General features: G+C 54.6%; 1 protein-coding gene across 2 annotated transcripts in view; it reads left to right on the top strand.

Moving 5' to 3' along the window:
* Positions 1 to 26,549, top strand: part of RNF40 (ring finger protein 40) — an 82,288-nt gene that overhangs the window by 34,313 nt on the left and 21,426 nt on the right. For both annotated transcript variants that reach the window (XM_082300186.1, XM_082300187.1), the window contains 8 exons: positions 1,217 to 1,291; positions 2,963 to 3,082; positions 7,108 to 7,287; positions 11,315 to 11,450; positions 15,319 to 15,440; positions 19,296 to 19,816; positions 22,188 to 22,305; positions 24,165 to 24,314. In XM_082300186.1, coding sequence (XP_082156312.1) covers positions 1,217 to 1,291; positions 2,963 to 3,082; positions 7,108 to 7,287; positions 11,315 to 11,450; positions 15,319 to 15,440; positions 19,296 to 19,816; positions 22,188 to 22,305; positions 24,165 to 24,314 — 1,422 coding nt within the window. The remainder of the gene's footprint in view (positions 1 to 1,216; positions 1,292 to 2,962; positions 3,083 to 7,107; positions 7,288 to 11,314; positions 11,451 to 15,318; positions 15,441 to 19,295; positions 19,817 to 22,187; positions 22,306 to 24,164; positions 24,315 to 26,549) is intronic.

Consider the following 26,549-nt stretch of genomic DNA (forward strand, 5'->3'; position numbering starts at 1 on the left):
ACACCTGGGACAGGTGAGACACACCTGGGCACACCTGGGGGTACCTGGGGGCATCTGGGACTCACCTGCAGACATCTGGGGGGCACCTGAGATTCATCTGGGGGCACCTGGGGGGCACCTGGGCACACCTGGGACCCCATTTGAGGACAGCTGGGGCAACCCTGGGCACACCTGAGGCTCACCTGGGCACATCTGGGGGCACCTGGGGCTCACCTGTGCCCACCTGGGGTACACCTGGGGGCACCTGGGATACCCCTGGGATACACTTGGGATACACCTGGGGGCACTTGGGCACCTCTCAGGGCACCTGGGGGCACCTGGGATACACCTGGGATAGACCTGGGCACACTTGGGGGCACCTGGGGGCATCTGGGATACACCTGGGGGCACCTGGGCACATCTGGGCACACCTGGGGGCACCTGGGGGCACCTGGGCACCTCTCAGGGCACCTGGGGGCACCTGGGCACACCTGGGGGTACCTGAGATACATCTGGGATACACCTGGGGGCACCTGGGGGCACCTGGGCACCTCTCAGGGCACCTGGGCACACCTGGGGGTACCTGAGATACATCTGGGGGCACCTGGGGGGGTCTGAGATACACCTGGGGGCACCTGGGGGCACCTGGGGGTACCTGGGGGCATCTGGGACTCACCTGGGGGCACCTGGGATACACCTGCAGACATCTGGGGGGCACCTGAGATTCATCGGGGGGCACCTGGGCACACCTGGGACCCCATTTGAGGACAGCTGGGGCAACCCTGGGCACACCTGAGGCTCACCTGGGCACATCTGGGGGCACCTGGGATACACCTGGGCACACCTGGGGGCACCTGGGCACCTCTCAGGGCACCTGGGGGCACCTGGGATACACCTGGGATACACCTGGGGGCACCTGGGCACCTCTCAGGGCACCTGGGGGCTCCTGGGCACACCTGAGGCTCACCTGGGCACATCTGGGGGCACCTTGGGGGGGCACTTGGGGGGGCCTGAGATACACCTGGGGGTACCTGGGCACACCTGGGCACACCTGGGGCACACCTGGGGGGGTACCTGGGGCTCACCTGTGCCCACCTGTGCCCACCTGTGCCCACCTGGGGCTCACCTGTGCCCACCTGTGCCCACCTGTGCCCACCTGTGCCCACCTGGGGCTCACCTGTGCCCACCTGTGCCCACCTGTGCCCACCTGTGCCCACCTGTGCCCACCTGTGCCCAGCTGACCTCGGGCTCGTACGGCTCCGGCAGCTCCGGGGGTTTCCAGGGAGGACAAATCACGCTGAGCATGCAGAAGGTACCGGGGCATTTTGGGGCATTTTGGGGCATTTTGGGGGGATTTGGGGATTTTGGGGGATTTTTGGGGAATTTGGGGGGGACTTTGGAGGAAATTCTGGGGAATTTTGGGAATTTTGGGGGGATTTGGGAGGATTTTGGGGGGGATTGGGGAACATTTTGGGGGAGATTTGGGGGCGTTTGGGGGGATTTTGGGGGATTTTTGGGAATTTTGGGGGGGATTTGGGGTTTTTGGGGGGTTTTGGGGGTATATTGGAGAAATTTTGGGGGGATATTGGAGCATTTTGGGGGGATTTGGGGTGGATTTGGGGGGATTTGAGGAGTTTGGGGGGATTTGGGGAGATTTTGGGGGGGATTTTGTAGATTTTTGGGCATTTTGGGGGGAAAATTTGGATCTATTTGGGGGGGTTTGGGGCATTTTAGGGGGCATTTTGGGGGGATTTTAGGACATTTTGGGCAATTTCGGGGGGATTTGGGGGCTTTTGGGGCGATATTGGGAATTTTGGGGGGATTTTGGGCGGGATTTGGGGGAGGTTTGGGAATTTTTGGGGGGAAATTTGGGGCATTTTGGGGAGGACTGGGGGGGATTTTGGGGAGATTCGGGGAATTCTGGGGGGATTTTGGGGAGGATTTTGGGAAGATTTTGGGAATTTTGGGGGGAGATTTGGGGCATTTTGGAGATTTTGGGGAATTTTGGGGGGATTTTGGGGAGATTTGGGGCATTTGGGGAGGATTTTGGGGGCATTTGGGGGGATTTGGGGAATTTTGGGGGGATCTGGGGTGGATTTGGGGGATTTTTGGGGGGATTTTAGGGAGATTTGGGGGGATTTGGAGGGGATTTTGGGCAATTTTGGGGCATTTTTTGGCAATTTCTGGGGGACTTGGGGGATTTGGGGGCATTTTGGGGGATTTTTGGGGAATTTGGTGCATTTTGGGGGATTTTGGGGGAGATTTGGGGCATTTGGGGGGGGCTGGGGGGGATTCTTGGGGGGATTTGGGATTTTTGGAGGGATTTGGGCTGGATTTGGACGGATTTGGGGCAGATTTGTAGTAGTATTTTGGGGATTTTTTGGTTTTTTCGGGGATTTTTGGGAATTTTTGGGAATCCCTGGAACCCCCTGGAATTTTTGGGGCAAATCCCGACGTTTTTGGTCCATTTGTGCTCAGTTTGAGATGCAGAATTCAAATTTGGCTGGATTTGGGGCAGATTTAGAGTGGAATTTTGGGGATTTTTTTGGCTTTTTTGGGCTTTTTGGGGATTTCTTGGGAATCCCTGGATTCCCCTGGAATTTTTGGGGCAAATTCCGACATTTTAGGTCCATTTGTGCTCAACTTGAGAAGCTGAACTGGGATTTGGGCTGGATTTGGATGGATTTGGGGCAGATTTAAAGTGGAATTTTGGGGATTTTTTTGGCTTTTTTGGGCTTTTTGGGGATTTCTTGGGAATCCCTGGATTCCCCTGGAATTTTTGGGGCAAATTCCGACATTTTTGGTCCATTTGTGCTCAACTTGAGAAGCTGAACTGGGATTTGGGCTGGATTTGGATGGATTTGGAGCGGAATTTCGGGGTTTGTTTGGGCTTTTTTGGGAATTCTTGGAACTCCTCGCAATCCCTGGATTCCCCTGGAATTTTTGGGGCGAATTCCGCCGTTTTTGGTCCGTTTTTGTTCAGTTTGAGATGCTGAACGCGGAGCTGGAGGGGAACCAGGACTTGGCCAACTCCCGCATGGCCGAGCTGGAGAAGCTGCAGCTGGAGCTGCAGGCGGCCGTCAGGGGCCAGGAGCGGCTCAAGGTCAGATTTGGGGCATTTTGGGGCATTTTGGGACATTTTGGGACATTTTGGGGTCATTTGGGGCCAGGAGTGGCTCAAGGTCAGATTTGGGACATTTTGGGGCATTTTGGGGCCATTTTGAGGCCATTTGGGGCCAGGAGCGGCTCAAGGTCAGATTTGGGGCATTTTGGGTCATTTTGGGACATTTTGGGGTCATTTTGGGGCCATTTGGGGCCAGGAGTGGCTCCAAGTGAGATTTGGGGTCATTTTGGGACATTTGGGGTCATTTTGGGACATTTTGGGGTCATTTTGGGACATTTGGGGTCATTTTGGGGCCAGGAGCGGCTCAAGGTGAGATTTGGGGACATTTTGGGGACATTTTGGGACATTTTGGGGTCATTTGGGGCCAGGAGTGGCTCGAGGTAAGATTTGGGGATATTTTGGGTCATTTTGGGGCCATTTTGGGGCCATTTGGCGCCAGGAGCAGCTCAAGGTCAGATTTGGGGACATTTTGGGTCATTTTTGGACATTTGGGGGCCATCTGGAGCCAGGAGCGGCTCAAGGTGAGATTTGGGGACATTTTGGGACATTTTGGGGTCATTTTGGGGTTATTTGGGGCCAGGAGTGGCTCAAGGTCAGATTTGGGACATTTTGGGGTCATTTTGGGGCCATTTGGGGCCAGGAGTGGCTCAAGGTCAGATTTGAGGCATTTTGGGTCATTTTGGGGTATTTTGGGGCATTTTGGGGACATTTTGGGACATTTTGGGGCCATTTTGGGGCCATTTGGGGCCAGGAGTGGCTCAAGGTCAGATTTGGGGCATTTTGGGGTCATTTTGGGGCCGTCAGGGGCCAGGAGCGGCTCAAGGTGAGATTTGGGGACATTTTGGGACATTTTGGGACATTTTGGGGTCATTTTCGGGCCAGGAGCGGCTCAAGGTGAGATTTGAGGCATTTTGGGTCATTTTGGGACATTTTGGGGTCATTTGGGGCCAGGAGCAGCTCAAGGTGAGATTTGGGACATTTTGGGACATTTTGGGGCCAGGAGCGGCTCAAGGTCAGATTTGGGGACATTTTGGGTCATTTTGGGACATTTTGGGGTCATTTTGGGGCCATTTGGGGCCAGGAGCGGCTCAAGGTGAGATTTGGGGACATTTTGGGTCATTTTGGGGCCATTTGGTGCCAGGAGCGGCTCAAGGTGAGATTTGGGGACATTTGGGGACATTTTGGGGCATTTTGGGGTCGTTTTGGGAACATTTGGGGCCAGGAGCAGCTCCAAATGATATTTGGGGTCATTTTGGGACATTTGGGGTCATTTTGGGACATTTTGGGGTCATTTTGGGACATTTGGGGTCATTTTGGGGCCATTTTGGGGCCATTTGGGACCAGGAGCGGCTCCAAGTGAGATTTGGGGTCATTTTGGGGTCATTTTGGGACATTTTGGGGTCATTTGGGGCCAGGAGTGGCTCGAGGTAAGATTTGGGGATATTTTGGGACATTTTGGGACGTTTTTCGTCTTTTTGGGACATTTTGGGGACGTTTTGGGGCCATTTGGGGCCAGGAGTGGCTCAAGGTCAGATTTGGGGACATTTTGGGACATTTGGGGTCATTTTGGGACATTCTGGGGCCAGGAGTGGCTCAAGGTCAGATTTGGGGACATTTTGGGTCATTTTGGGGCCATTTTGGGGCCATTTGGGACCAGGAGTGGCTCCAAGTGAGATTTGGGGTCATTTTGGGACATTTGGGGTCATTTTGGGACATTTTGGGGCCATTTGGGGCCAGGAGCAGCTCAAGGTGAGATTTGGGGACATTTTGGGTCATTTTGGGACATTTTGGGGTCATTTGGGGCCAGGAGTGGCTCGAGGTAAGATTTGGGGATATTTTGGGACATTTTGGGACGTTTTTCGTCATTTTGGGACATTTTTGGGACAATTTGGGGACACTTTGGGGCCATTTGGGGCCAGGAGCGGCTCAAGGTGAGATTTGGGACATTTTGGGAACATTTTGGGTCATTTTGGGGTCATTTTGGGACATTTTGGGGCCAGAAGTGGCTCAAGGTGAGATTCTGGGACATTTTGGGATCATTTTGGGACATTTTGGGGCCAGGAGCGGCTCCAAGTGAGATTTGGGGACATTTTGGGATCATTTTGGGACATTTTGGGGCCAGGAGCGGCTCAAGGTCAGATTTGGGGTCATTTTGGGACATTTTGGGGTCATTTTGGGACATTTTGGGGCCAGAAGCGGCTCAAGGTGAGATTTGGGTACATTTGGGGTCATTTTGGGTCATTTTGGGGCCAGGAGCGGCTCAAGGTGAGATTTGGGGACATTTTGGGTCATTTTGGGGTCATTTTGGGACATTTTGGGGCCAGGAGCGGCTCAAGGTGAGATTTGGGACATTTTGGGACATTTTGGGACATTTTGGGGCCAGGAGCGGCTCAAGGTGACACCGGGGGGACCTTGGGGACACTGGGGGGGGGTTGGGGATTCAGGTGACCCCAGGTGACCCCAGGTGACCCCAGGTGTGCCCAGGTGACCCCAGGTGACCCCGCAGGTGGCTCTGCGCTCGCTGCCCGAGGAGGCGGTCAAGGAGGGGTCACTCAGGGGTCACTCAGGGGTCACTGAGGTCACTCAGGGCCACTCAGGGGTCACTCAGTGGTCACTCAGGTGTCACTCAGGGTCACTCAGGGGTCACTCAGGGGTCACTCAGGGTCACTCAGGGGTCACTCAGGGGTCACTCAGGATCACTCAGGGTCACTCAGGATCACTCAGGGTCACTCAGGGGTCACTCAGGGATCTCTCGGGGTCACTCAGGGTCACTCAGGGGTCACTTGGGGTCACTCCGGGGTCACTCAGGGATCACTCAGGGTCACTCAGGGGTCACTCGGGGTCACTCAGGGGTCACTCAGGGTCACTCAGGTGTCACTCAGGGTCACTCGGGTCACTCAGAGGTCATTTGGGGGTCACTCGGGATCACTCAGCGGTCACTCAGGGGTCACTCAGGAGTCACTCAGGGGTCATTCAGGGGTCACTCAGGATCACTCAGGGTCACTCAGGGGTCATTCAGGGGTCACTCAGGATCACTCAGGGTCACTCAGGGTCACTCAGGGGTCACTCAGGGTCACTCAGGGTCACTGTGGGGTCACTCAGGTGTCACTCAGAGGTCACTCAGAGGTCACTCAGAGTCACTCAGGGGTCACTCAGGGATCACTCAGGGTCACTCTGGGATCCCTCCGGGGTCACTCAGGGATCACTCAGGGTCACTCAGGGGTCACTCAGGGTCACTCAGGGATCACTCAGGGTCACTCAGGGGTCACTCAGGGTCACTCAGGTGTCACTCAGGGGTCGCTCGGTCACTCAGGGTCACTCAGGGGTCACTCGGGTCACTCAGGGTCACTCAGGGGTCACTCAGTGATCACTCAGGGTCACTCAGGGGTCACTCAGGGTCACTCAGGGTCACTCAGGGGTCACTCAGGGTCTCTCAGGTGTCACTCAGGGGTCACTCGGTCACTCAGGGTCACTCAGGGGTCACTGGGGTCACTCGGGGTCACTCAGGTGTTCCTAGGGTGGCTCAGGTGTTGCCCAGGTGCCCGCAGGTGCCCGCAGGTGACCCCCGGTGCCCCCGCAGGTGGCTCTGCGCTCGCTGCCCGAGGAGGCGGTCAAGGAGGGGTCACTCAGGGGTCACTCAGGGGTCACTCAGGGTCACTCAGGGGTCACTCAGGTGTCCCTAGGGTCACTCAGGGGTGGCTCAGCTGTGCCCAGGTGCCCACAGGTGACCCCAGGTGTGCCCAGGTGACCCCAGGTGTGCCCAGGTGCCCCCAGGTGCCCGCAGGTGACCCCCGGTGCCCCCGCAGGTGGCTCTGCGCTCGCTGCCCGAGGAGGCGGTCACTCAGGGGTCACTCAGGGGTCACTCAGGGGTCACTCAGGTGTCACTCAGGATCACTCAGGATCACTCAGGGGTCACTCAGGATCACTCAGGGGTCACTCAGGGGTCACTCAGGTGTGCCCAGGTGCCCCCAGGTGCCCGCAGGTGACCCCCGGTGCCCCCGCAGGTGGCTCTGCGCTCGCTGCCCGAGGAGGCGGTCAAGGAGGCCCTGGAGTACAAGGTGCTGCAGTCGCAGTTCTCGCTGCTCTACCACGAGAGCCTGCAGGTGAAGACGCAGCTGGACGAGGCGCGGGCGCTGCTGCTGGCCACCAAGAACAGCCACCTGCGCCACATCGAGCACATGGAGGTCAGCCCGGGGCCACCGCCGGGCCACCACGGGGTCACTGAGGGGGGTTGAGGGGTCGCTGAGGGGGTTGAGGGGTCATTGAGGGGGTTGAGGGGTCAGCAAGGGGTCAGCAAGGGGTCATTGAGGGGTTTGAGGGGTCGCTGAGGGGGTTGAGGGGTCACTGAGGGGGTTGAGGGGTCATTGAGGGGTTTGAGGGGGCACTGAGGGGTCAGCGAGGAGTTTGAGGGGTCGCTGAGGGGGTTTGAGGGGGTCACTGAGGGGTCACTGAGGGGTCACTGAGGGGTTTAAGGGGTCATTGAGGGGTCAGCAAGGGGTCATTGAGGAGTTTGAGGGGTCCCTGAGGGGTTTGAGGGATCACTGAGGGGGTTGAGGGGTCATTGAGGGGTCACTGATGGCGTTGAGGGGTCACTGAGGGGGTTGAGGGGTCATTGAGGGGGTTGAGGGGTCATTGAGGGGTCACTGAGGGGTCAGCAAGGGGTTTGAGGGGTCACTGAGGGGGTTGAGGGGGCACTGAGGGGTCACTGAGGGGGTTGAGGGGTCACTGAGGTGTTTGAGGGGTCACTGAGGGGTTTAAGGGGTCACTGAGGGGTCAGCAAGGGGTCATTGAGGGGTTTGAGGGGTCCCTGAGGGGGTTGAGGGGTCACTGAGGGGGTTGAGGGGTCATTGAGGGGTCACTGAGGGGTCAGCGAGGAGTTTGAGGGGTCGCTGAGGGGGTTTGAGGGGGTCACTGAGGGGTCACTGAGGGGTCACTGAGGGGGTCACTGAGGTGTTTGAGGGGTCACTGAGGGGTCAGCGAGGAGTTTGAGGGGTCACTGAGGGGGTTGAAGGGGCACTGAGGGGTCACTGAGGGGGTTGAGGGGTCATTGAGGGGTTTGAGGGGTCAGTGAGGGGTCAGTGAGGGGGTTTGAGGGGTCACTGAGGGGGTTGAGGGGTCAGGGAGGGGTCACTGAGGGGTCATTGAGGAGTTTGAGGGGTCAGTGAGGGGTCTAAGGGGTCACTGAGGGGTCATTGAGGGGTTTGAGGGGTCGCTGAGGGGTCATTGAGGGGTCACTGAGGGGGTTGAGGGGTCATTGAGGGGTTTGAGGGGTCGCTGAGGGGGTTTGAGGGGGTCACTGAGGGGTCACTGAGGGGTCACTGAGGGGTTTAAGGGGTCATTGAGGGGTCAGCAAGGGGTCATTGAGGAGTTTGAGGGGTCCCTGAGGGGTTTGAGGGGTCACTGAGGGGTTTGAGGGGTCACTGAGGGGGTTGAGGGGTCATTGAGGGGTGTGAAGGGGCACTGAGGGGTCACTGAGGGGTCATTGAGGGGTCACTGAGGGGTCAGCGAGGAGTTTGAGGGGTCCCTGAGGGGGTTGAGGGGTCATTGAGGGGTTTGAGGGGTCAGTGAGGGGTCAGTGAGGAGGTTGAGGGGTCATTGAGGGGTCACTGAGGGGTCAGCAAGGCGTTTGAGGGGTCACTGAGGGGGTTGAGGGGTCACTGAGGGGTCACTGAGGGGTCAGCGAGGAGTTTGAGGGGTCAGTGAGGGGTTTAAGGGATCACTGAGGGGTCACTGAGGAGTTTGAGGGGTCACTGAAGGGTTTGAGGGGTCACTGAGGGGTCAGCCAGGGGTCACTGAGGGGTTTAAGGGGTCACTGAGGGGTTTGAGGGGTCACTGAGGGGTCTGAGGGGTCATTGAGGGGTAGAGGGGTCAGCGAGGGGTCACTGAGGGGTCAGCAAGGGGTCATTGAGGAGTTTGAGGGGTCATTGAGGGGTCACTGAGGGGTCTAAGGTGTCACTGAGGGGTCACTGAGGGGGTTGAGGGGTCATTGAGGGGTCACTGAAGGGACTGAGGGTCAGCCCGGGGTCAGCAAGGGGTCACTGAGGGGTTTAAGGGGTCACTGAGGGGTCATTGAGGGGTCTAAGGGGTCATTGAGGGGTCAGCCAGGGGTCACTGAGGGGATTGAGGGGTCAGCGAGGGGATTAAGGGGTCATTGACGGGTCACGGAGGGGTCAGCAAGGGGTCACTGAGGGGTCAGCCAGGGGTCTGAGGGGTCAGTGAGGAGTTTGAGGGGTCACTGAGGGGAGTGAGGGGTCACTAAGGGGTCACTGAGGGGTCTGAGGGGTCAGCCCGGGGTCAACCAGGGGTCAGTGAGGATTCCCAAAAAATCCCCACCCCAAAAAACCCCCAAATTTTAAAAAAAAAAGCAAAAAAAATTACCCCGCAAAAAAATTGAAAAAAAAAAAAAAAATCGGAAAAAAATCGAAAAAACCGCAGAAAAAAGTTGAACAAAATCCCTAAAAACTTCAAAATTAGGCTTCTTAAAAAATTCTAAAAGCCTCCGAAGAATTTTTTTAGAATCGGAAAAAAATTGAAAAAATAATCTGAAAAAAATAAAAAAAAATCGGAAAAAATTTCCCAAAAATTCAAAAAATGTGTTTCTTAAAAGATTCAAAAACTCTCCAAAAAATGAAATAAAATCGGAAAAAAATGGAAAAAAAATCAGAAAAAATTTGAAAGAAAATCGGGAAAAAATTGAAAAAAAATCTCCAAAGAATTCAAAAATGTGCTTCTTAAAAAATTTAAAAATCCTCCAAAAATCAAAAGAAATTGTAAAAAAATTGAAAAAAAATCAGAAAAAAAAAACAAAAATAAAGAGAAAAAAATCTAAAAAAAATCCCAAAAAATCCCCCAAAAATTTAAAAATCCCCCAAACATTCAAAAATGTGTTTCTTAAAAAATTCAAAAACCTTCCAAAAAATGCAAAAAAAAAAAAATCAGAGAAAAATTGATAAAAAGTCGGAAAAAAATCAGGAAAAAATAGGAAAAAAATTGGAAAAAAATCGAAAAAAAATAGGAAAAAAATCAGAAAAAATAAAAAAAAAACCTCAAAAATTCAGAAGTTTGTTTCTTAAAAAATTCAATAACGGTTCAAAAATTCAAAAAAAAAAATCAGGAAAAAATAAAAAAAAAACAGGAATAAAAAAAAAAATCGGAAAAAAATTGTAAACAAAATAAAAAAAAAAACACCAAAAAACCACCAAAAAACCTCCAATGTTCAAAAATGTGTTTCTTAAAAAATTCAAAAATCGTTCAAAAAATAAAAACGGACAAAAATGGGGAAAAAATCAGAAAAAAAAGTCGGAAGAAACCAGGGAGAAGTCTCAAAAAATCTCCAAAAAATTTAGAAGTATGTTGCTTTTGAAATTCGAAAACTCTCCAAAAAATCAAAAAAAAATCGGGAAAAAATGGGAAAAAAAAAAATTAAGAAAATGTGTTTCTTAAGAGGTTCGTAAATCCTTCAAAAAAAAAAAAAAAAGAAATTTTTTAAAAATGAAAAAAAATGGAAAAAAAATCGTTAAATAAATGAAAAGAAAATTGGAAAAGAATCAAAAAAAAAATCGGAAAAAAATGAAAAAATAATCGAAAAAAAATAGAAAAAAAATTGAAAAAATCGGAAAAAAATGAAAAAATAATCGAAAAAAAATTGAAAAAAAATTGAAAAAATCGGAAAAAAAAGAAAAAATAATCGAAAAGAAATCGATAAAAAATCGGAAAAAAATGAATAAAAAATCAAAAAAAAATAAAAAAAACCGAAAAAAATCGGAAAAAAATGAAAAAATAGTCGAAAAAAAATTGAAAAAAAAAGAAAAAAGAAGAAAAAAATGAAAAAAAATCAAAAAAAGATTGGAAAAATCAGAAAAAAATGAAAAAATAGTCGAAAAAAAATCGAATAAAAAAAGAAAAAAATGAAAAAAAGTCAAAAAAAATCGAAAAAAAATTGGAAAAAAATCAGAAAAAAATGAAAAAATAATAGAAAAAAAGTTGAAAAAAATGAAAAAGGAATCGAAAAAAAATCGAGAAAAAATCGGAAAAAAATTGGAAAAAAATCGGAAAATGAAAAAATGATTGAAAAAATGCCGCAAAGAAATGGAAAAAAAATCAAAAAAAAATCGAAAAAAAATCGGAAAAAATCCCCGAAAATCCCAGAAAATCCCAAAAAAATCCCCGAAATTCTCGGAAAACTCCCAAAAACTTCCCGGCTGTCGGCAGAGCGACGAGCTGGGGGTGCAGAAGCGGCTGCGCACCGAGGTGATCCAGCTCGAGGACACCCTGGCCCAGGTGCGCAAGGAGTACGAGATGCTGCGCATCGAGTTCGAGCAGAACCTGGCGGCCAACGAGCAGGCGGGTGAGGGGGCACCTGGCGGGCACCTGGGGGGGGTTAAAGGGGGTCTGGGGGCACCTGGGAGGATCTGGGGGGCACCTGGGGGGGTTTGGGGATGGTTTGGGGGCACCTGGGGGCACCTGAAACACACCTGGGGGGCACCTAGGGGGGATTAAAGGGGGTTTGGGGGCACCTGGGGGGATCTGGGGGCACCTGGGGAGCACCTGGGGGGGGGTTAAAGGGGATTTGGGGGCAGCTGGGAGGATCTGGGGGGCACCTGGGGGCACCTGAGCACACCTGGGGGCACCTGGGGGGATTAAAAGCAGTTTGGGGGCACCTGGGGGCACCTGAACACACCTGGGGGCATCTGAGGGGGTTAAAGGAGGTTTGGGGGCACCTGGGGGGGATTAAAGGGGGTTTGGGGGCACCTGGGAGGATCTGGGGGCACCTGAGGGGGGTTAAAGGGGATTTGGGGGCACCTGGGGAGCACCTGGGGGGGATTAAAGGGGGTCTGGGGGCACCTGGGAGGATCTGGGGGGCACCTGGGGGGTGTTAAAGGGGATTTGGGGGCACCTGAGGGGCACCTGGGACACACCTGGGGGGCATCTGAGGGGGGTTAAAGGGGCTTTGGGGGCATCTGGGGGGCACCTGGGGAGGGTTAAAAGGGCTTTGGGGGCATCTGGGAGGATCTGGGGGGCACTTGGGGGCACCTGAACACAGCTGGGGGCACCTGGGGGAGGTTGGGGATGGTTTGGGGGCACCTGGGGGGCACCTCAGGGGGGATTAAAGGGGGTCTGGGGGCACCTGGAGGGATCTGGGGGGCACCTGGGGGGGTTTGGGGATGGTTTGGGGGCACCTGGGGGCACCTGAAACACACCTGGGGGGCACCTAGGGGGGATTAAAGGGGGTTTGGGGGCACCTGGGGGGATCTGGGGGCACCTGGGGAGCACCTGGGGGGGGTTAAAGGGGATTTGGGGGCAGCTGGGAGGATCTGGGGGGCACCTGGGGGCACCTGAACACACCTGGAGGGCATCTGAGGGGGTTAAAGGAGGTTTGGGGGCACCTGGGGACACCTGAGGGGGGGATTAAAGGGGGTTTGGGGGCACCTGGGGGGGTTTGGGGGCACCTGGGGAGCACCTGGGGGGGGATTAAAGGGGGTTTGGGGGCATTGGGGGGAGTTAAAGGGGATTTGGGGGCAGCTGGGAGGATCTGGGGGGCACCTGGGGGCACCTGAGCACACCTGGGGGCACCTGGGGGGATTAAAAGCAGTTTGGGGGCACCTGGGGGCACCTGAACACACCTGGGGGGCATCTGAGGGGGTTAAAGGGGGTTTGGGGGCACCTGGGGGGGTTTGGGGGCACCTGGGGAGCACCTGGGGGGGGCGGTTAAAGGGGATTTGGGGGCACCTGGGGGGATCTGGGGGGCACCTGGGGGGTGTTAAAGGGGCTTTGGGGGCACCTGAGGGGCACCTGGGACACACCTGGGGGGCATCTGAGGGGGGTTAAAGGGGCTTTGGGGGCATCTGGGGGGCACCTGGGGAGGGTTAAAAGGGCTTTGGGGGCATCTGGGAGGATCTGGGGGGCACTTGGGGGCACCTGAACACAGCTGGGGGCACCTGGGGGAGGTTGGGGAGGGTTTGGGGGCACCTGAGGGGCACCTCAGGGGGGATTAAAGGGGGTCTGGGGGCACCTGGAGGGATCTGGGGGGCACCTGGGGGGGTTTGGGGATGGTTTGGGGGCACCTGGGGGCACCTGAAACACACCTGGGGGGCACCTAGGGGGGATTAAAGGGGGTTTGGGGGCACCTGGGGGGATCTGGGGGCACCTGGGGAGCACCTGGGGGGGGTTAAAGGGGATTTGGGGGCAGCTGGGAGGATCTGGGGGGCACCTGGGGGCACCTGAGCACACCTGGGGGCACCTGGGGGGATTAAAAGCAGTTTGGGGGCACCTGGGGACACCTGAACACACCTGGGGGGCATCTGAGGGGGTTAAAGGAGGTTTGGGGGCACCTGCGGGGGATTAAAGGGGGTTTGGGGGCACCTGGGAGGATCTGGGGGCACCTGCGGGGGGTTAAAGGGGATTTAGGGGCACCTGGGGAGCACCTGGGGGGGATTAAAGGGGGTCTGGGGGCACCTGGGAGGATCTGGGGGGCACCTGGGGGGTGTTAAAGGGGCTTTGGGGGCACCTGAGGGGCACCTGGGACACACCTGGGGGTATCTGAGGGGGGTTAAAGGGGCTTTGGGGGCATCTGGGGGGCACCTGGGGAGGGTTAAAAGGGCTTTGGGGGCATCTGGGAGGATCTGGGGGGCACTTGGGGGCACCTGAACACAGCTGGGGGCACCTGGGGGAGGTTGGGGATGGTTTGGGGGCACCTGGGGGGCACCTCAGGGGGGATTAAAGGGGGTCTGGGGGCACCTGGAGGGATCTGGGGGGCACCTGGGGGGGTTTGGGGATGGTTTGGGGGCACCTGGGGGCACCTGAAACACACCTGGGGGGCACCTAGGGGGGATTAAAGGGGGTTTGGGGGCACCTGGGGGGGTTTGGGGGCACCTGGGGAGCACCTGGGGGGGGGTTAAAGGGGATTTGGGGGCACCTGAGGGGGGTTAAAGGGGGTTTGGAGGCATTGGGGGGGTTAAAGGGGATTTGGGGGCAGCTGGGAGGATCTGGGGGGCACCTGGGGGCACCTGAGCACACCTGGGGGGCATCTGAGGGGGTTAAAGGAGGTTTGGGGGCACCTGGGGGGGATTAAAGGGGGTTTGGGGGCACCTGGGGGGATCTGGGGGCACCTGAGGGGGGTTAAAGGGGATTTAGGGGCACCTGGGGAGCACCTGGGGGGGATTAAAGGGGCTTTGGGGGCACCTGAGGGGGGGATTAAAGGGGGTTTGGGGGCAGCTGGGAGGATCTGGGGGGCACCTGGGGGGTGTTAAAGGGGCTTTGGGGGCACCTGAGGGGCACCTGGGACACACCTGGGGGGCATCTGAGGGGGGTTAAAGGGGCTTTGGGGGCATCTGGGGGGCACCTGGGGAGGGTTAAAAGGGCTTTGGGGGCATCTGGGAGGATCTGGGGGGCACTTGGGGGCACCTGAACACAGCTGGGGGCACCTGGGGGAGGTTGGGGATGGTTTGGGGGCACCTGGGGGGCACCTCAGGGGGGATTAAAGGGGGTCTGGGGGCACCTGGAGGGATCTGGGGGGCACCTGGGGGGGTTTGGGGATGGTTTGGGGGCACCTGGGGGCACCTGAAACACACCTGGGGGGCACCTAGGGGGGATTAAAGGGGGTTTGGGGGCACCTGGGGGGATCTGGGGGCACCTGGGGAGCACCTGGGGGGGGGTTAAAGGGGGTTTGGGGGCAGCTGGGAGGATCTGGGGGGCACCTGGGGGGTGTTAAAGGGGCTTTGGGGGCACCTGGGGGGATCTGGGGGCACCTGGGGAGCACCTGGGGGGGGGTTAAAGGGGGTTTGGGGGCAGCTGGGAGGATCTGGGGGGCACCTGGGGGCACCTGAAACGCAGCTGGGGGGGTTTGGGGATGGTTTGGGGGCACCTGGGGGCACCTGGGGGGATTAAAAGCAGTTTGGGGGCACCTGGGGGCACCTGAACACACCTGGGGGGCATCTGAGGGGGTTAAAGGAGGTTTGGGGGCACCTGGGGGGGATTAAAGGGGGTTTGGGGGCACCTGGGAGGATCTGGGGGCACCTGAGGGGGGTTAAAGGGGATTTAGGGGCACCTGAGGAGCACCTGGGGGGGATTAAAGGGGGTTTGGGGGCACCTGAGGGGGGGATTAAAGGGGGTTTGGGGGCACCTGGGAGGATCTGGGGGGCACCTGAGGGGGGGGTTAAAGGCCAAACCTTGGCACCGCGAGTGGCCGCCCTCAGCCGGTGCCCGCCCCGTGCCAGGCCCCATCAACCGGGAGATGCGGCACCTGATCAGCTCCCTGCAGAACCACAACCACCAGCTCAAGGGCGACGTGCAGCGCTACAAGCGCAAGCTGCGCGAGGTGCAGGCCGAGATCGGCAAGGTGGGCGGGGCCTCGCCGGGATGGGGGCGGGGCCAGGGCTGGGGGAGGGGCCTCGGGGGTCCAGGGTGTCGGTGGTGTGGCTTTAAAGGGGGTGTGGGCCCTTGAAGAGTTGGGGTGGGTTCTTTTAAGAGTTGGGGTGGGTCCTTTAAGGGTTGGGGTGGGTCCTTTAAGAGTTGGGTGCAGCCGCTTTAAGAGTTTGGTGTGGGTCCTTTAAGAGTTGGGTGTGGCCCCTTTTGGAGTTGGGTGCGGCCCCTTTAAGAGTTTGGTGTGGCCCCTTTAAGAGTTTGGTGTGGCTGCTTCAAGAGTTGGGTGCAGCCCCTTTAAGAGTTGGGTGCAGCCCCTTTAAGAGTTTGGTGTGGGTCCTTCAAGAGTTGGGTGTGGCCCCTTTAAGAGTTGGGGCGGGTCTTTTAAGAGTTGGGTGCAGCCCCTTTAAGAGTTTGGTGTGGGTCCTTTAAGAGTTGGGTGCAGCCCCTTTAAGAGTTGAGTGCAGCCCCTTTAAGAGTTTGGTGTGGGTCCTTTAAGAGTTGGGTGCAGCCCCTTTAAGAGTTGAGTGCAGCCCCTTTAAGAGTTTGGTGTGGGTCCTTTAAGACTTGGGTGCGACCCCTTTAAGAGTTTGGTGTGGGTCCTTTAAGAGTTGGGTGCAGCCCCTTTAAGAGTTGGGTGCGGCCCCTTTAAGAGTTTGGTGCAGCCCCTTTAAGAGTTTGGTGTGGGTCCTTTAAGAGTTGGGTGCAGCCCCCTTAAGAGTTGGATGCGGCCCCTTTAAGAGTTTGGTGTGGCTGCTTCAAGAGTTGGGTGCAGCCCCTTTAAGAGTTTGGTGTGGCTCCCTTAAGAGCTGGGTGTGGCTCCTTTAAGAGTTGGGTGTGGCCCCTTTTGGAGTTGGGTGCGGCCCCTTTAAGAGTTGGGTGTGGCTCCTTTAAGAATTGGAGTGGTCCTTTTAAGAGTTGGGTGTGGCCCACTGGCTCTATTAAGAGGGTGTGGCCACATTAAGGAGTGCGGCCCCTTTAAGAGTTGGGTGTGGCCCCTTTAAGAGTTGGAGTGGTCCCTTTAAGAGTTGGGTGTGGCCCACTGGCTCTATTAAGAGGGTGTGGCCACATTAATGAGTGCGGCCCTTTTAAGAGTTGGGTGTGGCCCCTTTAAGAGTTGAGTGTGGCCCCTTTAAGAGTTGGGTGTGGCTCCTTTAAGAGTTGGGTGTGGTCCTATTAAGAGGGTGTGGCCACATTAAGGAGTGCGGCCCCTTTAAGAGTTGGGTGTGGCCCCTTTAAGAGTTAGGTGTGGCCCCTTTAAGAGTTAGGTGTGGCCCCTTTAAGAGTTGGGTGTAGCCCCTTTAAGAGATGGGTGTGGCCCCTTTAAGAGTTGGGTGTGGCCCCTTTAAGAGATGGGTGTGGCCCCTTTAAGAGATGGGTGTGGCCCCTTTAAGAGTTGGGTGTGGCCCCTTTAAGAGTTGGGTGTGGCCCCTTTAAGAGTTAGGTGTGGCCCCTTTAAGAGTTGGGTGTAGCCCCTTTAAGAGATGGGTGTGGCCCCTTTAAGAGTTGGGTGTGGCCCCTTTAAGAGATGGGTGTGGCCCCTTTAAGAGATGGGTGCAGCCCCTTTAAGAGATGGGTGTGGCCCCTTTAAGAGTTGGGTGTGGCCCCTTTAAGAGTTGGGTGTGAGGCTTTTAAAATGTGTCGTGGCGCCTTCAAGAGGGCATGGCCACATTGAAGAGTGTGGCCCCTTTAAGAGTTGGGTGCTGCCCTTTTAAGAGGACGTGGCCACCTAAGAAGAGTGCGTCCCCTTTAAGAGCGGGGTGTGGCCCCTTTAAGAGTGGTGGCAGTGCTTAAAAGGGCGTGGCCCCTTTAAAAACAGGGTATGCTCCCTTTAAGAGCAGTGGCAGTGCTTAGGAGGGCGTGGGCCCTTTAAAAATGGGGCGTGACCCCTTTAAGAGCGGAGTGTGGCCCCTTTAAGAGCAGGCAGTGGCCTCTTCAAGAGCTGCGTGTGGCCCCTTTAAGAGCGGTGGTAGTGCTTAAAAGGGCGTGGCCCCTTTAAAAGTGGGGTGTGGCCCCTTTAGGAGCGGGAGTGGGGCTTAGATGGGTGTAGCCCCTCAAGAGATGGGTGTGGCCCCTTTAAGAGTGGGGGCTGTGTCTTAAAGGGGGGGTGACCCCTTTAAAAGTGGTGGGCAGCTCCTTTTAGAGCAGGGGGTGGACCCTTTAAGAGCAGGGGCATGGCTTAAATGGGTGTGGCCCCTTTAAGAGTTCGGTGTGGGTCCTTTAAGAGTTGGGTGCGGCCCCTTTAAGAGTGGGGGTGGGGCTTAAAGGGTTTTGGTCTCTCTTAAAATAGGGTGTGGCACCTTTAAGAGCGGGGGCTGTGTCTTAAAGGGGCATGGCCCCTTTAAGTGGGGCGTGGCCTCTTTAAGAGCGGTGGCAGTGCTTAAAAGGGCGTGGTCTCTTTAGAAGTGGGGTGTGCCCCTTTAAGAGCAGGGGCATGGCTTAAATGGGTGTGGCCCCATTAAGAGCTGGGTGTGGCCCCTTTAAGAGCGGTGGCAGTGCTTAAATGGGCGTGGCCCCTTTAAAAGTGGGGCCTGGCCCCTTTAAGTGCAGGGTTGGACCCTTTAAGAGCAGGGGCGTGGCTTAAATGGGTGGGGCCCCTTTAAGAGCAGTAGCAGTGCTTAAAAAGGTGTGGCTCCTTTAAGAGCAGGGGGTGGCTCTTTTAGGAGCAGGGGTGTGGCTTTAATGGGCGTAGCCCCTTTAAGAGCTGAGTGTTGCCCTTTTAAGAGTGGGGGTGCGATTTAAAGCGTTTTGGTCTCTCTTAAAATGGGCTGTGGCCCCTTTAAGACTGGGAGCTGTGTCTTAAAGGGGCATGACCCCTTTAAAAGTGGGGTGTGGCCCCTCTAAGAGCAAGGTATGGCTTAAATGTCTGTAGCCGCTTTAAGAGCTGGGTGTGGTCCCTTTAAAAGTGGGGCACAGCCCCTTTAAGAGCAGGGTGTGGCTTAAATGTGCGTAGCCCCTTTTAAGACCTGAGCGTGGCCCCTTTAAGAGTGGGGGCTATGTCTTAAAAAAAACGTGGCCCCTTTAAAAACGGGGGCATGACCCCTTTAAGAACAGGGGCATGGCCCCTTTAAAGACAGGGTGTGGCCCTTTTAAGAGCAGTGGCAGTGCTTAAAAGGGCACGGCCCCTTTGGAAACAGGGACACGGCTGCTTTTAAAACCGGGCATGACCTGTTTAAAAACAGGGGCATGGCCCCTTTAAGAGCGGTGGCTGTGTCTTAAAACGGCGTGACTCCTTTAAAAACAGGCCACGGCCCCTTTAAAAACAGGGTGTGGCCCCTGTAAGAGTGATGGCTTCGTCTTAAAAGGGCGTGATCCCTTCAAAAGCCGGGGTATGACCCCTTTAAAAACAGGGTGTGGCCCCTTTAAGAGCAGCGGCAGTGCTTAAAAGGGCGTGGTCCCTTTGAAAACAGGGGCATGACCCCTTTAAAAACCGGACGTGACTTGTTTAAAAACAGGGGCATGGTCCCTTTAAGAGCAGGGTGTGGCGCCTTTAAGTGCTGGGCATGACCCCTTTAAAAACGGGGTGTGGTCCCTTTAAGAGCAGCGGCAGTGCTTAAAAGGGCGTGGCGCCTTTAAAAACAGGCCATGACCCCTTTAAGAACAGGGGCATGGCCCCTTTAAAAACGGGCATGACCTCTTTAAAAACAGGGCATGGCCCCTTTAAAAACGGGGTGTGGCTCCTTTAAGAGTGGGGGCTGTGTCTTAAAAGGGCATGACCCCTTTTAAAAATGGGACATGGCCCCTTTAAAAACAGGCTGTGACCCCTTTAAAAACAGGCTGTGACCCCTTTAAGAGCCCCCCCCTTTAACCCCTCCCCCCTCTCTCTCCCCAGCTCCGCCTCCAGGCCAGCGGGGCCCCTCCCCCCCCTTCCCCCGCCCCCTCCGCCCCTCCCCCACCCCCTCCCCCCTCCTCCTCCTCCTCCAGCTCCGCCCCTCCCCCCGAGGAAACCCCTCCCCCCCTCCCCACCCCCGCCCCTCCCCCCCCCACCCCCACCGACGAGACCCCCAAAGAGGGCGTGGCCTCCTCCGGCCCCTCCCCCCACCAGGACCCCCCCAAAGCCGCCCCTCCCCCCAAGGAGGAAGAGGAGGAGCCCCCCGGCCCCTCCCCCACCCCTCCCACCCCTCAAGCTCCGCCCACCCCAAGCCCCGCCCCTCCTTCTCAGCCCCGCCCCATCAAGGACACGCCCCCAGCCCCTCCCCCACCCCCGGGAAGGCCCCGCCCTGAGCGGGGGATGGGCGGAGGGGGGGTGGGGGAGGGGCGGCCGCGGGGGGAGCGGGAGAGGCCCAAGGGGGGCCCCGAGGAGGCCAAGAAGAAGGACTCGGAGGTGCTGAAGCAGCTGCGGGCCGAGCTCAAGTGAGCAAGATGCAAATGAGATGCAAATGAGATGCCGATGAGGGCGGCGGGAGGGGAGGTGGGGGGTGTGGAGTGGTTTAGGGGAGGTTTTGGGAGGGGTTTTGAGGGAGTTTTCGAGGGTTTGGGAGGAGTCAGGGGTGTTTGGGAGGGAGAATTGGGGTGTTTATGCAAATGAGGTGCTAATGAGATGCCGATGAGGTTGGCGGGAGGGGAGGTGGGGGGCGTGGAGTGGTTTTGGGGGAGGTTTGGGGGGGTTTTGAGGGAGTTTTCGAGGGTTTGGGAGGAGTCAGGGGTGTTTGGGAGGGAGAATTGGGGTGTTTATGCAAATGAGATGCTAATGAGATGCCGATGAGGGTGGCGGGAGGGGAGGTGGGGGGGTGTGGAGCGGTTTTGGGGGAGGTTTGGGCGAGTTCCGGGGGGGTTGGGGGGATTTTGGGAAGGGTCAGGGGTGTTTGGGAGGGAGAATTGGGGTGTTTATGCAAATGAGATGCTAATGAGATGCCGATGAGGGTGGCGGGAGGGGAGGTGGGGGGGTGTGGAGTGGTTTTGGGGAGGTTTGGGGGGGTTTTGGGGTGTTTGGGGGGATTTTGGGAAGGGTCAGGGGTGTTTGGGAGGGAGAATTGGGGTGTTTATGCAAATGAGATGCAAATGAGATGCTGATGAGTGTGGCAGGAGGGGAGGTGGGGGGTGTGGAGTGGTTTAGGGGAGGTTTTGGGAGGGGTTTTGAGGGAGTTCTCGAGGGTTTGGGAGGAGTCAGGGGTGTTTGGGAGGGAGAATTGGGGTGTTTATGCAAATGAGATGCTAATGAGATGCTGATGAGGGTGGCGGGAGGGGAGGTGGGGGGCGTGGAGTGGTTTTGGGGGAGGTTTGGGGGGGTTTTGAGGGAGTTTTCGAGGGTTTGGGAGGAGTCAGGGGTGTTTGGGAGGGAGAATTGGGGTGTTTATGCAAATGAGATGCTAATGAGATGCCGATGAGGTTGGCGGGAGGGGAGGTGGGGGGGTGTGGAGCGGTTTTGGGGGAGGTTTGGGGGAGTTCCGGGGGGGTTGGGGGGATTTTGGGAAGGGTCAGGGGTGTTTGGGAGGGAGAATTGGGGTGTTTATGCTAATGAGATGCTGATGAGGTTGGCGGAAGGGGGAGGGGAGGGGAGGTGGGGAGGAGTTGGGAGAATTTGGGGAGGTTTTGGGGGGATTTTTTGAGGGGTTGGAGGTGTTTGGGAGGGAGAATTGGGGTGTTTATGCAAATGAGATGCAAATGAGATGCTGATGAGGGTGGCAGGAGGGGAGGTGGGGGGCGTGGAGGGGTTTTGGGGGAGGTTTGGGGGGGTTTTGAGGGAGTTTTCGAGGGTTTGGGAGGAGTCAGGGGTGTTTGGGAGGGAGAATTGGGGTGTTTATGCAAATGAGATGCTAATGAGATGCCGATGAGGGTGGCAGGAGGGGAGGTGGGGGGCGTGGAGTGGTTTTGGGGGAGGTTTGGGGGGGTTTTGAGGGAGTTTTCGAGGGTTTGGGAGGAGTCAGGGGTGTTTGGGAGGGAGAATTGGGGTGTTTATGCAAATGAGATGCTAATGAGATGCTGATGAGGGTGGCGGGAGGGGAGGTGGGGGGGTGTGGAGTGGTTTTGGGGGAGGTTTGGGGGAGTTCCGGGGGGGTTGGGGGGATTTTGGGAAGGGTCAGGGGTGTTTGGGAGGGAGAATTGGGGTGTTTATGCAAATGAGATGCAAATGAGATGCTGATGAGTGTGGCAGGAGGGGAGGTGGGGGGTGTGGAGTGGTTTAGGGGAGGTTTTGGGAGGGGTTTTGAGGGAGTTTTCGAGGGTTTGGGAGGAGTCGGGGTGTTTGGGAGGGAGAATTGGGGTGTTTATGCAAATGAGATGCTAATGAGATGCCGATGAGGGTGGCGGGAGGGGAGGTGGGGGGGTGTGGAGCGGTTTTGGGGGAGGTTTGGGCGAGTTCCGGGGGGGTTGGGGGGATTTTGGGAAGGGTCAGGGGTGTTTGGGAGGGAGAATTGGGGTGTTTATGCTAATGAGATGCTAATGAGATGCTGATGCGGGAGGGGGGAGGGGAGGTGGGGGCGGAGTTGGGAGAATTTGGGGAGGTTTGGGGAGCTTTTGGGGGGATTTTTGGAGAGGTTGGGGGTGTTTGGGAGGGAGAATTGGGGTGTTTATGCAAATGAGATGCAGATGAGATGCTAATGAGGCCAGGTATGCAAATTAAGGCTGCCAAACCTCTCAAGGATCAGTGGAGGGATCAGAGGATTTTTAGAGAGAATTTTTGTGGTTTCAGGGAGGGGATTTGGGACCATTGGGGGGTGAAATGAAAGCGTGGGGGTGACTTGGGGATGCAAATGAGATGCAAATGAGATACAAATGACCCCAGGAAGGCACAGGAGAGCCAGAAGGAGATGAAGCTGCTGCTGGACATGTACAAATCGGCCCCCAAGGAGCAGCGCGACAAGGTCACGCTCATGGCCGCCGAGAGGAAGAGCAAGGCCGAGGTCATTAGCATTAATTAACGCTAATTAGCGCTACTGAGCACTCTGGGATGGAGCCAGGGCGGTAATGAGGCGTTAACGAGGCGTTAATGAGGCATTAGGAGCGTGAAAACAGGAATAAGGGGAGGAAATTTGGGGGTAATGAGATGCTAATGAGATGCAATTGTAAGTTAATTAAGGGCTCCGAAGTGCCCTGCTGCAGGGGATGGGGTTAATTAGTTTAGCTTCCTAATTAATTATTAGTTGCTGAGCTCTTAATAATTAATGACCCCTATTAATTAATTCTGGGTTAATTGATTACTAATTAGTCTCCGTTAATTAACGACCTCAAGGAGCTGGAGGATCCAAAGATGGCTCTCATTAGTGATCTCTGTTAATTAACTTCCCCCATTAACTACTTAGCCTCAGTTAATAAATTGAATTAACTAATTAATTATCATTAATTGCCCTTCATTAATGAGCTGGTGGAGTGGGAGCCAAAGTTCCTCCCGCTAATTAACTGTTCTCTGTAATGGCCGCTCATTAATTAATGACCCCATTATTTAATGTTTTTTTCTTAATCAGTGGCTGTTAATTAATTAATTAATGGAACTCGCATTCATTGACTCATTAATTCGCTGGTAATTAATGGGTTAATTAATCAGTTGGAGGAGCAACAGCCAAAACTCATCCCATTAATTTACTCATTCATCCATGAGCTCTTAGCAATTAATCACTCCTTAATTAGTTGTAGTTAATTAATTAATGGGTTAATTAATTCGTTGGAAGAGCCAGAGTGGCACCAGAGCCAAAACTCTTGCCTTTAATTAACTTGCCTAATTAGCCCATTAGCTGTTATCAGTTAATTTGTTAAAAATTAATTAGTAATTAATGACTCTTAATTAGCTGGAGGAGTTGCAAGAGCGGCGCCAGAGCCAAAACCTCCCCCATTAACAGCCGTCATTAACCCATGAACTCTGGCTGGTTAATTGATTAATTAATTAATAATTAATTAATTATCAATGAACGTTAATTAGCTGGAGGAGCTGCGGGGTCACTGGCGGGAATGGGAGCTGCACCAGAGCCAAAGCCTCCCCCCATTAACTCCTCCCATTAACCCGTGAGCTTTCACTAATTAATTGATTAATTACCAACTAACTAAGGATTAATTAAGGACCGTTAATTAGCTGGAGGAGCTGGTGGGTGCTGGCAGGAGTTGGAGCGGCGACAGAGCCAAAATTTCCCTCCATTAACAGCCGTCATTAACTCATGAATTTTGACTGGTTAATTGATTAATTAATAATCGATTAATAATTAATTCATAATTAATTAATAACTAATGTGTGCTAATTAGCTGGAGGAGCTGGCAGGACTTGGAGCGGCACCAGAGCCGAAACCTCCTTCCAATAACATAATTAATGAGTGTTAATTAGCTGGAGGAGCTGCGGGAGCGGCACCAGAGCCGAAACATCCCTCCATTAACAGCCATCATTAACCCAGGAACTGTGGCTGGTTAATTAATTAATTATTAATTAATGAGTGTTAATTAGCTGGAGGAGCTGCAGGGTCGCTGGCGGGAATGGGAGCGGCGCCAGAGCCGAAACCTTCTTCCATTAACAGCCGTCATTAACCCATGAATTCTGGCTGGTTAAATGATTAATTAACTAATTAATAATAAATAACTAATAAATAATTAATAATTAATGAGTGTTAATTAGCTGGACAAGCTGCCGAGAGTTGGAGCAGTGCCAGAGCCGAAACCTCCCCCCATTAACTTCTCTCGTTAACCTATGAACTCTGGCTGGTTAATTGATTAATTAATTATTAATTAATAATTAGTTAATTCCCATCAAATTAATGATTCACTAACGGCCGCTCATCAGCTGGAGGAGCTGCGGGGGCGCTGGCGGGAGCTGGAGGAGCGGGAGCGGCGCGAGAGCAAGAAGTTGGCGGACGAGGAGGCGCTGAGGAGGCTCCGCCTGAGTGAGGAGCAGATCGAGCACCTGCAGCGGCGCCTGGCGGCCACCAAACAGGTCAGGGACGAGCCCAGGATGGGGCAGGGACACCTCGGGGAGTGGGACACACGGGAGAGGGGTGGGAGAGGGGTGACAGGTGTGCATCGCAGGGCAATATGGCTGCCGTGACATCACAGGGCAGTATGGCTGCCATGACATCACCGGGCAATATGGCTGCCGTGAGATTGCGGGGCAATATGGCTGCCGTGAGATTGTGTGCTAATATGGCCGCTGTGACATCATAGGTCCTTATGGCTGCTGTGACATCACAGGACAATATGGCCGCCATGAGCTCAGAGGGCAGTATGGCTGCCATGACATTATGTGCCAATATGGCTGCTGTGACACTACAGGGCAGTATGGCTGCCATGAGCTCACAGGGCAATATGGCTGCCATGAGATCGTGTGCCAATATGGCTGCCATGACATCACAGGGCAATATGGCTGCCGTGAGATCCTGTGCCAATATGGCCGCCGTGAGATCACAGGGCAGTATGGCTGCCATGACATCACTGGGCAATATGGCTGCCGTGCGATTGCGGGGCAATATGGCTGCCGTGAGATTGTGTGCTAATATGGCCGCTGTGACATCACAGGTCCTTATGGCTGCTGTGACATCACAGGACAATATGGCCGCCACGAGCTCAGAGGGCAGTATGGCTGCCATGACATTATGTGCCAATATGGCTGCTGTGACACCACAGGGCAGTATGGCTGCCATGAGCTCACAGGGCAATATGGCTGCCATGAGATCGTGTGCCAATATGGCTGCCATGAGATCACAGGGCAATATGGCTGCCATGAGATCCTGTGCCAATATGGCCGCCGTGAGATCACAGGGCAGTATGGCTGCCATGAGCTCACAGGGCAATATGGCTGCTGTGAGATCGTGTGCCAATATGGCTGCCATGACATCACAGGGCAATATGGCTGCCGTGACATGATGGGCCAGTATGGCCACCATGACATCACAGGGCAATATGGCTGCCATGAGAACATTTGCCAATATGGCCACCCCGAGCTTACAGGGCAAAATGGCCGCCATGACATCACGTGCCAATATGGCCGCCATGACATCACAGGGCAATATGTCCACCATGGGATTTTTTGCCAGTATGGCCGCCATGAGATTGCAGGGTAATATGGCTGCCAGGAGATCATGTGTCAATATGGCCGCCGTGAGCTCACAGGGCAATATGGCCACCATGACATCACAGGGCAAAATGGCCACCATGACATCGTGTCTCAATATGGCCACCATGACATCATGCACCAATATGGCCACTGTGACACCATGTTCCAATATGGCCGCCATGAGCCCATGTTCCAATATGGCCACCATGACATCATGTTCCAATATGGCCGCCATGATACCTTGTTCCAATATGGCCGCCATGATACCTTGTTCCAATATGGCCGCTGATACACCATGTTCCAATATGGCCGCCATGAGCCCATGTTCCAATATGGCCACCATGACATCATGCACCAATATGGCCGCCATGACATCATGCACCAATATGGCCACTATGACACCATGTTCCAATCTGGCCACTGTGACGCCATGTTCCAATATGGCCGCTGTGACACCATGCACCAATATGGCCACCATGACACCATGTTCCAATATGGCCGCCATGACACCATGTTCCAATATGGCCGCCATGAGCCCATGTTCCAATATGGCCGCCATGACATCATGTTCCAAAATGGCCGCTGATACATCATGTTCCAATATGGCCGCCATGACATCATGTTCCAATATGGCCGCTGATACACCATGTTCCAATATGGCGGCCATGACATCATGTTCCAATATGGCCTCCATGACACCATGTTCCAATATGGCCACTGTGACATCATGTTCCAATATGGCCACTGTGACATCATGCACCAATATGGCCACCATGAGCCCATGTTCCAATATGGCCGCCATGATATCATGTTCCAATATGGCCACCATGACACCATGTTCCAATATGGCCGCCATGATACCATGTTCCAATATGGCCGCCATGAGCCCATGTTCCAATATGGCCACCATGACATCATGCACCAATATGGCCGCCATGACATCATGTTCCAATATGGCCGCCATGACATCATGCACCAATATGGCCGCCATGACATCATGTTCCAATATGGCCACCATGAGCCCATGTTCCAATATGGCCGCCATGAGCCCATGTTCCAATATGGCCTCCATGACACCATGTTCCAATATGGCCGCCATGATACCATGTTCCAATATGG

Source organism: Coloeus monedula, assembly GCF_965178545.1.
Source record: "Coloeus monedula genome assembly, chromosome: 37".
NCBI lineage: Eukaryota > Metazoa > Chordata > Aves > Passeriformes > Corvidae > Coloeus > Coloeus monedula.